This window comes from Vespa velutina, chromosome 9 (genome assembly GCF_912470025.1).
Source record: "Vespa velutina chromosome 9, iVesVel2.1, whole genome shotgun sequence".
Lineage (NCBI taxonomy): Eukaryota > Metazoa > Arthropoda > Insecta > Hymenoptera > Vespidae > Vespa > Vespa velutina.
The window spans coordinates 4,804,257-4,819,256 of record NC_062196.1 but is presented as its reverse complement, the minus strand read 5'-3'; the positions used below and the strand labels follow the sequence as shown (position 1 = coordinate 4,819,256).

At 35.7% G+C, this 15,000-nt stretch overlaps 1 protein-coding gene and 2 non-coding genes across 7 annotated transcripts in view; 2 read left to right on the top strand and 1 right to left on the bottom strand.

The window, feature by feature from the left end:
* LOC124951519 (aryl hydrocarbon receptor protein 1) overlaps positions 1 to 15,000 on the bottom strand; it is a 123,425-nt gene that overhangs the window by 4,429 nt on the left and 103,996 nt on the right. For all 5 annotated transcript variants that reach the window (XM_047500022.1, XM_047500027.1, XM_047500026.1 and 2 more), the window contains 4 exons: positions 13,858 to 13,947; positions 3,586 to 3,795; positions 243 to 537; positions 11 to 152 (listed from right to left, as the gene is read on the bottom strand). In XM_047500022.1, the coding sequence (XP_047355978.1) occupies positions 11 to 152; positions 243 to 537; positions 3,586 to 3,795; positions 13,858 to 13,947 (737 nt within the window). The remainder of the gene's footprint in view (positions 1 to 10; positions 153 to 242; positions 538 to 3,585; positions 3,796 to 13,857; positions 13,948 to 15,000) is intronic.
* Positions 4,102 to 4,173, top strand: Trnam-cau. Its single transcript has one exon. It is a non-coding gene; the product is annotated as a tRNA-Met (tRNA).
* Trnam-cau lies at positions 4,803 to 4,874 on the top strand. The gene has a single exon. It is a non-coding gene; the product is annotated as a tRNA-Met (tRNA).

Sequence of the window (15,000 nt, the reverse complement as noted above, 5' to 3'; positions counted from 1 at the left end):
AAATACTCACATTAATGGACGATGAGTACTTATAACAAAATCTGGCTTTGAATTTTTATATACCAGCCTAGAACTTGTCTGCAACCATTGCCATCCACCGTCTTTCGTTTGGAATCTATATGCTATCATTCCAGATGCTCCCGTTTTTAATACTGCAATCATATACAATACGAAACGATTTGATATATCTTTTTAAATCAGAAACGAATAAGATGCATCTTCATTAAAAGATTTAAGCTTACATTCTTGATGAGCACTAGCTACATAAGCTAGATCATCGTAATGAACGAGATCGTAACCACCCAAATTGGCAAGTTCAACGTCCGTATATCCTAAAAGCATTTTTCCTCGTTGATCCATCGATACAAGTCCAAGATCTAATTTGTGTTTGCTCTTAAACATAACTTCTTTCTGTGGTACTTCCAAAAGGGAGGGCGGTCCAAATGGTATACATAAGGCAAATAATGCCAATGGCGGTTCTTCGGTTTTTCTATTTTGTCCGTGGAGTACTTTAACTCGTCCCCTGATATCCAAGCGCTGAAAGGAAATCTTTTGTCAGATATCATTCGCATGATTTTAATTGGAACATAAATCTAATAATTATCTTTTCGACGAAGATCGAGTTTAATAATTCTATAATAATTTGTAATGTAAATTTTTTTTGTGTTTCTTCTCTCCTTCTTTTTTTTTTCTTTTCTTTTTTTATCTTTTTACTATAAAAACTTTAGTCGCGCGAATGGATACGTATATCCTCGTTGGGTCGAGAGATACCGCCAAGGGTGGGAGGGTCGGACTCATTGCTAAACCTTTTACGCCGTGAACCTTTTACGATTACAGTTTCATTTTCATAAACGTCAAAGCGGTCCTGTTTTTGCGAAGGCGTTCGCGGTTCTCTCGGACTACGACTTTCCTCTTCTCTTGTTCCCATCTCAAAGCAAAATCGTTCCTGTCCTTTTATAGCTATATGTATACACAAGTCTTTGTCCTTTGGCTTACCTTCGACGGAACATGTATACCTGTACATCTGTCGTGTGTTTGTCCTAAGATAATTAGTGTTTTACTGCTTCTACGTCTCGCTATACATTGCCGAGTTGACTCTGGTTTTGCTCTTCATATTTGATTTATTTTATACCTCTTTCCTTGACCGTACTGTACCCGCAAAACGAGACCAGAGATAAGATAGAGACCGAGAATCGACGAAATAACATGAGCGATTCTAATCTCTCTCTTTGCTTCATTTCATTATATATATATATATATAATGAATATATATATATATATATATATATATATATATGTATTTTTTTTTCTTTTTACATTTTATATAATATATTAAATTAATTCATGAATAAGTTCCATGAATAAATAATGAATTTATTCTAATAAAATAACACTTATTTATGAATCAATTTTGTATATATGTATATATGTATACAAAATATATATATATATATATATATATATACACAAGAAAAAAATACTATCTCAAACCAATACTAATATTTATATTTACTGGACATTGTAACAAACGAAATGGGATATAAAAATAATCAAATGTAATGAGGATATAAAATCAAGGATTTAACTCTTTGTTTGTTTCGCAATCGATAAACAGAGAAAGAAAAAGAGAGAGGTAAAGGGAGAGGTAAGAAAAAAATATTTTTCCTCGTTGAAAAAAAAAATATATATATATATAGCGAGTTCGAGATTGGTCCCTCGTTCATTCTTGAAAGATGTACGAACGTGCAATTTCGTTCTCGCGGAAAAACGAAAGAGAGCACGACGTTAAGAGATGTACGTAATGTACCTACATAAAGGAAAGAAAGGGAGGTAGAAAGAACGATAGGGAGGGAGGAGGGTAGGTATGTAAGCGTAGAAGGAAAAAAGGCAATTACTTGGGTCGACGGGGAAACGACGATGGCAACGGATGACCACGAAACGGAGGTCGTCTTCTCACTCCCCTTTCTCCGGCCCTACCCCTTTATGACAGTGAAATTATTAATTACTGTTTTGTATGCCGGCACTTTGCTTTTGTCAGCGTGGAGAAACGTCGTGAGCGCGACCGCAATGCGCTCAGTAATCCTCCCTATCCTCCTTCTTCTCCTCCTACTCCTACTCCTTCTCCTCTTCCCCTTTCTCCTCTTCCTCCTCCCTCTCCTCCTACCCACAACTACTCTGCTTACTCATTTCACTCTTCTCGTTTCCATGTAGATAGGATTCTCTTTTTGCGATTTCAGAAATTCATTCGAAATAGTATTATACGATCATTTTTATCAAGTCCTTAAACTATCCCTTATCAAACGATGACTATAGTCATCTGAGAATATTCTTTATGAACTTAAGTAGTCCGGGTTAACGGAGCATATCTTGATATCTTCATGGCAAAGAAACGATCCCTTATCGTGACGTATATTTCTTTATTAATTCGTATTACGTCGAGGTTGCAGTATATTATAAATGGTCATTTTTTATCGAAATTGTTTTTCGATATTATCTTTCATTTTTTTTTTTTTTATTTTGTTCTTTTTTTCTCCTTTTTTTCTTCTTCTTTTTTTCTTTATGCAAAAGAAGAAAAGAAGGTACAAAACAAAAAAAGAAAGAAAAAAAAAGAGATTTATTAATTTTGATTTCATTGGAAGATAATTATATTTAATGTAATTTTGTTTAATAAAGCTTGATCTTAATTACTAGCTTGTATGATTCAATGAAATTAGAGGAATAAGTTCATAAAGCATATATAACTGACCTGAAAAAAGTTTCATTAAGTAGCACGAAGTACTTCTTGAGAAAATATGTCATGAATTTAGCAAATTTAATATTAGCTGGATATATTATTTATACTGTTCTTAAAATTTGATATATCTAACTTTAATAATAAGTTACAAGATATAATATCTTTTTTATGATATAACATAAGTTAAACTTAAATTTAATTTTAATAAAAAATTAAATAAGTGAGATAAGACAAACTGTTTAAGATAAGTTTCTAGGTAAATAGGATTACATTTTGCGATTTTACGAATTTGTTCAAAAAAAAAAAAAAAAAAAAAAAAAAAAAAAAAAGAAAATGATCATTTTTATGATCTCAAACTTTTCCCTTTATTAAAGTCGATTATAATCACCTAATACAAACTCGCTATACAATAAATATGACTACGGCTATAGTCAACCAACAAAATTCTTCATGCATTAAGAATTCTAGTTGAACTAAGTATATCTTGATATTTTCATAGCAACGAATGTTCTTTATCCTTTGACATATATTTCTTTATAATTCGTTCTTTTATAATCGATGTGATATAATTTTAATGAGAATCAAAAAAAAAAAAAAAAAAAAGAAAAAAGAAGAAAGAAGAAAAAGAAACAAAGAAAAAATTTTCTATAATTTGCATAATTACGAATAATAATTGCACGTTTGATTCGGTGTAAAAAAAAAAAAAAAAAAAAAAAAAAAAGTGAAAACTTCGCCTTGGCGAAAGGGTTAATCTTGCCGCCATTTTGCATTTTCTTTTTTTCTTTTCTTTTCTTTCTAATCAAGAAGTTATACGAGGAGTTATTACAAGTACGATAAAAACTTTAACTTACCAAAAATCCCGATGTATTGTCTAAAAGACAACGGAAGCGGACGGTAAAACTACGCTCAAGAAGATGACTGTGTTGGGGTGAGAGTGCGTCGTGAAGCGGTAAGTTAGCATTTTCAGCAGGTAAAAAGGAATTCCACATTAATTGTCTTTGTAATTCTTCTCGATCTTCGCTATGCACCAACTCGTATACGCTTTGATGAACGATGTCCGACTGAAATGAAAGAAATAATCGCATTGATATTAAAATCGAATATATAATATCGAATATATAAGTCGAATTATTCTCGTTGTTTATTTCTATGAATTTTATTTCTCTATTATATAATATATTTACATAATTAATATTAATCCATCGAGAATTCATTTAAGAAAACGAAATTATTTACTTTTAGTTTATCTTTTAGATAAAATCATTTAATAGTATAATCAATGTTCTTATATATATATATGTATGTATATATATCGAATTGTATATACATTTTCTTAAATAGTTATATTTGAGAAGGTTTATCAAGACAGCAGAGTGGCGCAGTGGAAGCGTGCTGGGCCCATAACCCAGAGGTCCGTGGATCGAAACCACGCTCTGCTAGGGTTTATATTTTTTTTTTTTTTTTTTTTTTTCCATAACTTTTCATCTCTTTTCTTAGATATAAATAATAATAGCTTTTATACATATACACATAGGAACATATATATATATATATATGTTCTTTTTTCTTTGCGAGTCACGTTCAGTTATATTATTAAACGTTCTCTATGACTCATTTCTCGTTTTCTATGCATCATCAAGAGAGTCGCATATCGCAAGTATTACAATAATTTTACTTACGCAAATATCCAACATACGTTGTAAAATTGAAAATGCAAGTGTACCTATCGCGCTAAATAAACGGTTAAATATTTGTTTATGTAAAAAAGAAAGAAAGAAAAAAAAAAAGATAAAGAATATCTTCGATCGTGATAGGAGTTGCAAGTAGTAAGTACTTACTAGGCGAGCTTTGATGATTACACGTTATCGTTACTTTCGTGCCAGCAACTTCGTTTCTCTTTTCTTAATAATTCTTATTAATTTAATCTAAAGGGGAAAAAAAAAAAAAAAAAAAAAAATCTAAAGGATAAAATTCTTTCTTTTCTTTTTTCTTTCTACTTTCTACTCTTTTTTCTTTTTTTGGTTTTTTTTTTTTTTTTTTCCACCGACTAGAAAATAATCCACAGAGAAGCAGAGTGGCGCAGTGGAAGCGTGCTGGGCCCATAACCCAGAGGTCCGTGGATCGAAACCACGCTCTGCTAAAAAATGGTTAATATACCTTTTTTTTTTTACTTTTGCATATACATTTTCACGCGTTCCAAGTGAGATATTGATTTTTTTATGTGGAAGCCGGTTTATCAATTGACACGAGTTCGCAGTTCATAAAAACATATCGTTGTCGGGTCATAATCATATACTCTTTTCAATATTTTCGTTCTACTTATGATTAAAATAAATATTTAGCGTTTGAGATATGACTTATTGATTTATTTCATTATATCGAGCCACATTGATTTATTTTGCTTTCAAATTAATTGAAAATAATTGAAGAATAAATTGATTTTCCATACAAAATTTGTTGAACAAATTTCATAGGAAAAAGAAAGAAAGTAAAAAGAGAGAGAGAGAGAGAGAGAGAGAGAGAGAAATTGAGAATATACTATACCAAAACATTAGAATTTATTTTAATCAAAAGCACGAATAGAACGAAGACGAAGAAGAAGGTATGAGAACGAATGGGATGAAAAGTAGTAGGAGGATGATTCGAGAAACGATGGCATTAAGTGAAATCTTTTTTCTCAACCTTCCTCGCTCTCTTTCTCTCTCTCTTTCTCTTTCTCTCTCTGTTTGTTAAAATAAAACGTTTCGAATGCGAACGGTACGGAGTGGAGTGGCATTATTTCAGGAAATATCAGATCGGTCGTGACGGCATGCAGCGACACAAGCGCATATACGGCCGATGTACCTACACGTGTTCGACGCACTTTATCGCGCATAATTAATCCAGACTAGCTCGGCCTCGAATGATGAGTCTCCGCACGACAGCGGCGCATAGTTTTACCCTTTAGAGGCGGTCATGCTCGTCGTCGTACTAACTTTTAGTTTGAGAGACAGAGATAGAAACAGAAATAAAGAAAGAGAGAGAGAGAGAAAGAGAGATCTAAGATGTTGGTGAAGGTGTAAAGTGAGAGAAAAAGAGCTAATCAATCCGGTACGCTGTACGGTACAAGGAAAAAGAGAGAAAGAGAAAGAAAGAGAAAGAGAGAGAGAGAGAGAGAGAGAGAGAGAGAGAGAGAGAGAGAAGGATACCTCGAGCATAGGTGTAACCGCGTGACTTTTAATCCGATAATCGGTGTGCTGGTGCAGCACACGCATCCCTGAACGTTCCTGAACTGAAATAAACCTTGGTACTACTCGAGAATAGATCGACTCGGCTCGTTCGACCATTACCTGGTCATGGCTGTCAGGACAGGCTTTGCTCGCTGCGAATAATATAATAAATCACGTGCTAGAGACGACGTGTAAGAGAAAGAGAAAGAGAAAGAGAGAGAGAGAAAGAGAGAGAGAGAGAGAGAGAGAAAGAGAAAGAGATCACAACGTTAGCTTAGCGTTAACGTTTCTAAACGAAGAACGTCGTTGCACTGTCGATGCACTGACACCTTCTCTCTATTTCTTTCTCTTTCTCCCTCTCTCTCTCTCTCTATATATATATATATCTATCTCTATCTATCTTTTTCTGTCTACCTCTTTATATACGCGCGTGTACGCGCGTGTACATTTCGTGCACGGACGAATCTCGGGGTATCAGTGCCGTGAGGATCTCACGACTTCCATGTTACCCGCGCACCATCCCTGCTATTATGCGCGCACGTACCCGATTCTACGATGTATCGTATACCATATAATGTGCTATACACATATATATATATATATATATATATATATATATGTACGTTTGTATATATATATATATATATAATATACGTGGACACGGATAGGGATATCGATACGCATATATATATATACATATAAACTCTGTGTAACCATAAGACAGGATTTTCCAAAGTGAAAATGTCGGGGAGAAGCATAATATGGCATATCGAACTTTCACCAATCCCGATGTCTCTCGCGGTAAATCATTTTTTCTTACTTTCCCCTTTCCTTTCTTTTCTTTTTCCTTTTTGTTCTTTCCCTCACCTCCACCTCCCTCTATCCCCTCCCACCCGACCCCCCACCCGTGCCCCACCGTTCCTTTTTTTCCGTTCGTCGTTTTTGTTTTTTTTTTTGCTTCTTCTTCTTCTTCTTCTTCTTCTTCTTTTCGTTTTCGTTTTTATTTTCGTTTTCTTTTCACATCATATATATTTATTCATATATATTTTGTTCATTTATCATAACCCGTCGCCATTTGTGGCGATTGCGAAGATAGTGGTGGTGATGATGATGGTGGTAGAGGTGATGGTGATGATGGTGATGGTAGTGATATGGTAGTAGTGGCACTATCGAGCTCGAAGCTGAAACGGAAACCGAAACAAGAGACCAACTCCGCGTCTCGTAAAACTCTCACCGTCCCGATAAATATATAGCAAGAGCTATCGCAAAATCGTTCGTATTCGAACGAAACAGCAGGTAAGGGGGATAGTAGTCGCCGCCTTGAGAAAGGAGTCCCATGAAGTTCTTCTCCATGGGATCCAATGAATTTGAGCGTCCCGTTTCCCGCGGTTAACCGTCTAGTCGCAACCCTGCTGCGATCGCGCGGACGCGATCGGTGAATGGTGGGGGAACATGACTTGTTTCGTTTGCTCTAATTTTAATGAAGGATTATACACGATTTCTTTGCTAATCGATGTAAGAAAGTGATCTTACATTTCTCTCTCTCTCTCTCTCTTTCTCTCATTCTATGTATCGGATTAACCGTGATACCAAAGAAACGTTTATTTGGAGTTTTCGACATCGAACATCGTAAAAGTAATTCGATATTACATGTCGCTGATTCAAATTTTCCCCGAACGAATATGTGTACCTACACAAAATTGAGTTTCACGAGACTGGTTAACTTAACCGAGTTGTAACTTTGCTACCGGGTCTTCTATAAGACTTTAGTCAACCTACAATCATAAGTTTCATTATAATGGCTCGCCGTCACGTATTCGCCTATAATGGCACTCGAATTAAATCGCGACAGCTTTTATTAAGCGAGCTTAATCATAAATTATATTTTAATTGCCGAACGATATAAAGAAGTTTATACCGGGTTAATATAATTCGCTATGATTATCAACTATCTATGTAAATTATCATAGCCATGTATATATCTATATATATATATATATATATATATGTACAAATTTTTATTCAATTATAAATATATAAAGTTAAGGGAGGATCTATTAAAATTTTATTTAGGATCGTTAAAAGTTTTATTGATTAACAAAGTTATGTATCTAGTAAGATATAGGATTACAGAAGATACGTATATTACGTTTGTAGGAGTAATTTTAATTTTACACTGAGCTGTATTTCGTTCGTTCATTGTATGAATGAACGAACGAACGAATGAATGAACGAACGGATTCTATATTATTGAATAGTATATAATCGTTTAAACTTATTGATAAGTCGAAAGTATCATTAAAGTCGAGAATTTTCACGAATTTCGTGAACTACGATCGTCATATTACGATCTACCGTTGTCGATCCCTTCGGCACCAAACGATCGTCGTCTCGTACGTAAGTACTTACATAAATAGGTACTCTCATCGTTCGCTCGGGAGCGAAAGATATTTTTCTTTTTTTTCTTTCTTCTTCTTTTTTTTTTCTTCTTTTCTTTTTTTTTTTTTTTATCTTTCATTCGTTTTTCATGCCGTGGCCGCTCGCGCGAGTTGAGGTCAGTTACCGAAGGCAAGGCGGCGGGCGGTTTGCCGGTAAGGTCCGTAACGTTTGTTACCATTGCTCGTTTAAATAATCTCGAAACATGTATCCGCGGGACGGAGCGGCCAACTCATGGATGGCTTTACGATCGACCCTCGTCGTTAATTAAGAGCTTGTAATTATTTAGTGGAGACGCTAGCGCACCCCCGCCGGCATCGGAGCAGTCTCGCTCCCTCGGCAGACTTGATTTACATTCCAACGAAGAATGCGTCGGCTTTGCCTCGCCTTACTCTTCCTCGCTTCACCTCACCTCACCTCACCTCACCTCACCTCATTTCGTCTCACCTCACCTCACCTCACCTCACCTCGGCACATCGCGTCTTACCTCACCTTGCCTCGCTCTATTTCCTTTTTCTACTCCTTGCACCCTCCTTTCTTCCCACCACCACCACCACCACCACCACCACCACCACCACCACCACCACCACCGCTACCATCATCGCCACCACCACCACCGCCACCACCACCATCTTCGTCCTCGTCGAAACTCCCTCTCCGCTTTACTCACAAGCTTTGACTATCCCTCCTACTGTAAGCAACAACGGTATCCTCGTATTTTTCCTCTTTCGACAAACCTTTTAAGTCTTCCAGTTCTCGTCTTCTTAGTCCTTCTCTATCTCTTCCTCTCTCTCTCTCTCTCTCTCTCTCTCTCTCTCTCTCTCTCTCTCTCTCTCTCTCTCTCTCTCTCTCTTTCTCTCTTTCTCCTAACTCATTTTGTAGAAATCAATTTAGCATGAAATAATTCAAACTTAGAGGATTGTCATAACATTATTTGCGAGATATATATATATATATATATATATATATATATATATATATATAAGATCATTGAATTTTGTTGTGAACCTGTCATACTTTATTCTCGTTTTGCTCGAATTAATAAAACCAATTTTTCCCTTACTAATGTTAATTATAAAAAATGGCTTCAAACGGAGAAGAAGTATAAGACGTAGAACTATTTCATTATATTGAACACTTTTGAAGATGACTCTTGTGCTGTTTAATAATCGAAAGATGTCCGATTCGTAAGGTCTAACCCCTTCTCAGCACGGCTTCCCTTAAAATCTTAACTTAGTACTCTCTGAAGCGTCGCATGAGAGAGAGAGAGAGAGAGAGAGAGAGAGAGAAAGAGAGAAAGAGAGAAAGACATACATACACACACTCTCTCTTTCTCTCTCTCTCTCTTTCTCTCTCTCTCTTTCTTTTTCTGGCGTTCGAACTTTGAAAATCGTTATCGCGATATTTCAGTGTCAGCTAGCAGCAGGTACCAAGGGTAAGCAGAAACGTACCAAGGTACGTCCGGGTACCGAAAAGACGCTGTCGAGAAATAAATCCAAGCTGGACACCGGGTGAAACCGATGGAACCGATTCGGTGCGATCAAAGGACCCGCTACAAATTGAAACAAATCAGGCAGGTAATAATAATTAATCCGAGCCGCTCATTAATAATCGGGGCTGCCTTCTCTTGGTGTTCTCTCTCTCTCTCTCTCTCTCTCTCTCTTTCTCTCTCTGTTTTTCTTTCTTTCTTTCTCATCGTATGTATAGCCCCCAAGTGTATCGGTGTACAATATTTGCTGTGTGCACCCGTACTGTTAAAGAATATAGACGAGTAAAGAAGAAAAGAGGGGCGAATGTATTCGAAGAACGTATGAGTGTGTGTGTGTGTGTGTGTGTGTGTGTGTGTGAGTGTTGGTATATATCTACGTATAATAATATATGTACATAGTAGATTCACCGAGTGGAATATCGCGGCCTCGAACGTTGAGCTCTCAATTATGCTGGAGAATTATGAAGCCGCGTCAGCGTTTCATTCTTCCTCTCTCTCTCTTTCCATTTCTCTTTCTCTCTCTCTCTCTCTCTCTCTCTCTCTCTCTTTCTCTACATATATATGTATATATATGTGTATATATATATATATATATATATCTTTCCTTTTCTATCTTCCTCACTCCCTCGTTCTCCCTTTGTCTCTCGAACTCGCTCAACGAGAAAAGGGGTGAAAGGCGAGAGTGCTCCGGGGCAGCCCGATTGTGTCTTCATTAGTGGCTATTAATTGTCAAAACGTTGCCACATAATTTAGATGGGGCGCGAACGAGCCCTTAGCGCCTATGTATAAGTACATATTTATATAAGTAAGAATATTCTGCGTATCTACTAATACTTAAAACACATTTATTAATTTATTCGATATACATACGAGAGTACGTAGTTACGCGCGCGTATAAAGAAAAAAAAAAGAAAAGAAAAGAAAAGAAAAGAAAAGAAAAGAAAAGAAAAAGAAAAAGAGAAGGGAAAAAGAAAAAAGACAAGAGGAAAAAAACGACGAATACTTTTTTTTCCCCTTTTCTTCCTTTCTTTTTCATTGGACAAAACATGTTTTATTTACGATATATAGAACCGAAGAAAGAAATATATATGCACGAGTTTCGTTAGAATTTCTCGACTTTTTTCGGTCGATCTTTTTTCTTTCTTTTTTTCTTTCTTTTTTTCCTTTTCCTGGTTGTCAGCCCCTAAAACAATCGTCCATGTCCTCAAGGACATTCCTTTTACGTTTTTCCTTCTACGTTCGAGCATTCTCCCCCTCTTCTCTCTATATCTCGCCATCTTCTTCTCATATTTCTCTCGAGTCACCCCCTTCCCCATTCACCCTTCGCCCTCCCACCCTCTCCTCCTCCTCTTCGTCGTACCCTCTCCGCGTCGTACCCCCTTCTCCAGCGTCAGTCTCGCGGCCGATAAGGAACCTTTGACCTTTTGCTTAAGTTATTACTTTTATCCGGCACAGGTCACGGGGCATAAAGGTTCGTTGAGCATCGAATCGACTCTATCAGCCCAATTAAGCAGCCTGCCGAGGACTCGAAGCGCTTGCGAGACTCAATCCGTGGGTTTTTTTTCCTCGTCGTCGTTCATACGATTCCTTTCCTCGTACGTTTCTCGCGTGAGATATCGAACTAAAATGGACTCCTTCAGTTCGATTTTCTTTCCTTTTCCCTTTCTTTTTTCTTTCTTTTCTTTTTCCTTTTCCTTTTCTTTTCTTTTCTTTTCTCTTCTTTTTTTTGTCTGTTTCCTCTGCGACCACGAGTAATAATTTCTTTTTCGTCCTTGTCGTCGATATTGTATTATATCATATTATATTATATACATACATATATAGATTGTAAGACGATGCTTGTTATTATGTACTTCTTTAAAGTCAAAGACGAGATAGGTAGAAGTTCGTATACATTGATAACACAATATATACACACACATACATATATTTATATATATATATATATATAGGGTATAAATATTATGTATGTACGTTTTATGTATATGTAGATATATACATATACATATATATATATGTTATGTGCATACTACGTGCACTATCGCACTTTTCTGCGGAGTTATAGGGCCGTGTAATCGCGTCGTCCGAAACGCCCTGCGATTATGCACTCGGATACACGGTCATCGAGTAGGGAAATCATCGTCCATCGTCGTCGTTCTCCTTTACAATGTGTGCACAAAGCGTTCTCGCGTGTGTTGTTATACTATTCAAGGGAAGAAGAATCCACCACACATGCGATCGCGCTAAGAAATTTTATAGGCGGGACACGGTGTATCTGTGTGTTTAAATTTCCTTTCTTCTTTTTATTCTTCTTTTTTTTTTTTTTTTATTTTTATTTTTATTATTTTTTTCTTTTTTTCTATACTTTTTCTTTCTTTTTCTTTTTTCTTGTTCTTTTTTTTTCTTCTTCATTCTTACGCGTGATATTTGTCGAAAATGAATTTCCCTTCATATAAGTCACAAATCGAATTTATATTCTTTATATTCGTTCGATTTTTCTCTCGTCGTTTTTACAAAAGAAAAATTTTTTCATTTAAATTTGAAAATTATTTCGTCGAATTGATCTCGCCCTTAATCGATCAATTTCAAGCTTTTCATTCTTCCATTCGTTTTCGTCTTTATAACGAATAAATTTTTGGAAAATAACTCATATCCGTACGATTTCTCTTCGATCTATTCCTTTCTTTTCGATCTTTTTCTTTGTTTTCTTTTTCTTTTTTTTTTTTTTCTCTTTACCGAGCGATTAGAAAATGTCAATCAAGTTTTCCGCCCGAGTGCGCGCTCATCGGCTCGAAAAATTATCGTTAAGAATTGTAGCGCGGGGTGCCTTTGCCGATCGGAAGCGTTTTCTACGATGTGTGCACAAAGCTTTCAGGTGTGACGAGTCATGATAAAGGTAATCTTGGTTTTCTGATATCGCGATGACATCGTTGGGCCGTCTAAATCTTGAGATTAATCGTCGAGGATAAAAAAAATTGTTGATATTTTTTCCTTCTTATAAATATTTAATTAAATATCTGTCTATAATTAAAGAGTAAAAAATTAATAGTAATGTAAAAAAAAATTTTTTTCTATTTTCTAATTCTATTATCTAAATCTCTATTTCTCTTTTTCTAAAAACCAAATTTTCTGATTTTCGTGATAACTCGTTTCAATCATTTCATAAGCTTAAAAAGATATTTTTTTTTTAATTCTTCGCACTTTTTATTTTCTTTTCATAGACATTTTTTTTTATTGTCAAACAGTTCATTCCAATGAGAGTAACAAAAATTTTTATAACGAAAGATTGTTAATACGTAATCCTAAAAAATCTGGGAAAAAAGAACAAAAAATAAAAGAGGATGCCTCGAAATTATAATTTAAGATACTTAATATCTAATTAAAATTATTATCCGAACTTTATCGTTTTTATATTCGATGATCTTATACAACAAATATAAAAGTTATAACAGTAATAATGTAGTTAATGAAACGAAGGACATGGAGTATTTTCTTTTTCTATCTTTATTGTCGATAAAAATCGCGATCGAACGAACAGAAATTATCCCATATTTCTAACGAGTATCGGCCAAGTATCGTTTTCTAAAGTAAACGAAGGTGAACGAAGTGCTCCGTAGTGTTGTTGGCTCGTTTGACGATCCTGTTTGCAGGACGTTATTAGCATTGAAAAATGTGTGCACGCTGTCGAGGGAAGAGTAAGGATACGTCGCGTTTGAGAAAGGGATGATGCTTGGGCAAACGTGACATGTACGGTAAACTTGACAAGGCTGGCGTGACTGTCGAGCGCATGTAAGGGTGTAGCCGTAGACGAACCGAGAGTAAACCGAACAATAATAAGGGTAAAACCCTTGGATTTTTCTTCGGTAGGCTTTATAGCTCTTGACACGTATCATCAAGGGTGAAAAGTTTTCCCTTTCGTTGTCTTTCCGATAAATGTACAATGTTAAACGTTCCCTAAGCTATATTAGAAATCATTACTAAATGCTTACCTGATGAAAGCCAAGGTAACTCTCTATGCTGTGAGTTGCGAAGAAAACCTCCCCGTCGCAAGTTAATATCAAGAGAAAACCATTCAGTGCCTGAAACAATAATAGACATATATTTCTCACTTAGATTGATCAATTAAATGGATTATTAATTCTTTATTTTTAATAATTCCATAACATTATTAATTTTAATAATAATGTTATGGAGTTATTCAATCGAAGGGAAAATTTCTCCTTTTTGCGGTATTGGAGTTTTCTTTGAAAGAAAAACAAACAAACAAACAAACAAACAAACAAACAAACAAACAAACAAAAGCCAAACGAACGAACGAACGGACAAAAAAAATGAGACAGACAGAGATATATATATATATATAGAGAAAGAGAGAGAGAGAGAGGGAGGGAGAGAGAGAGAGAGAAAAGAGAAGAGAAGAGAATTAAACTCGTGTGCCGCGGAGGAAACGCAGTAAACGAACGCCACTGTGTTTTGTGGCGTAGGGAGTTAAAACGTTGCGGAAAGTTTTCCCATTTATCGGTAGACCCGATACCGACAAATACCAAACGAGCTTACGAACTCGAACGTTCGCATCGAAGCCTAAAATATCCGTTCCAGTTTCTAACGGGTATTTGGTATAGGATTATACTAGCTGAGAAAACCATTTAACCCTCGGCCGCACCGTCGTTTCCGAGCTAAACGTGGATTGTTTTGTTTTATTTCGCCGAGCTCTGCCCCGTACCAGGCACGCCAGTTAGACCTTATTGTTCTGAAATATGGCGAGCGTTCGATATCCTCTACCGAATACCATTTTATAAGAAAAAGAAAGAAAGAGAGAGAGAGAGAGAGGAAGAGAGGGGGAGAGAGAGAGGGAGAGAGAGAGAGAGAAAGAAATAATGAATTCCATCGTATTTCTTTGCATGCAAATCTTATACAAATTCTGACTGTCATTCGTTCATCGAATAACGGACGATCGATAACCAATGTTAATGTATTATCAAACATTTCGTAGAGAAATATTTCATTTCGAAACAATATCAATAATATCAAACGACGTAAATGAGAAAAGTATAATAAATGAGATCTTGACGGAATTTATTTTTTTTTTTTTTACTCATACCACTTTTTATTCCTCCAACGTGAATATAAAA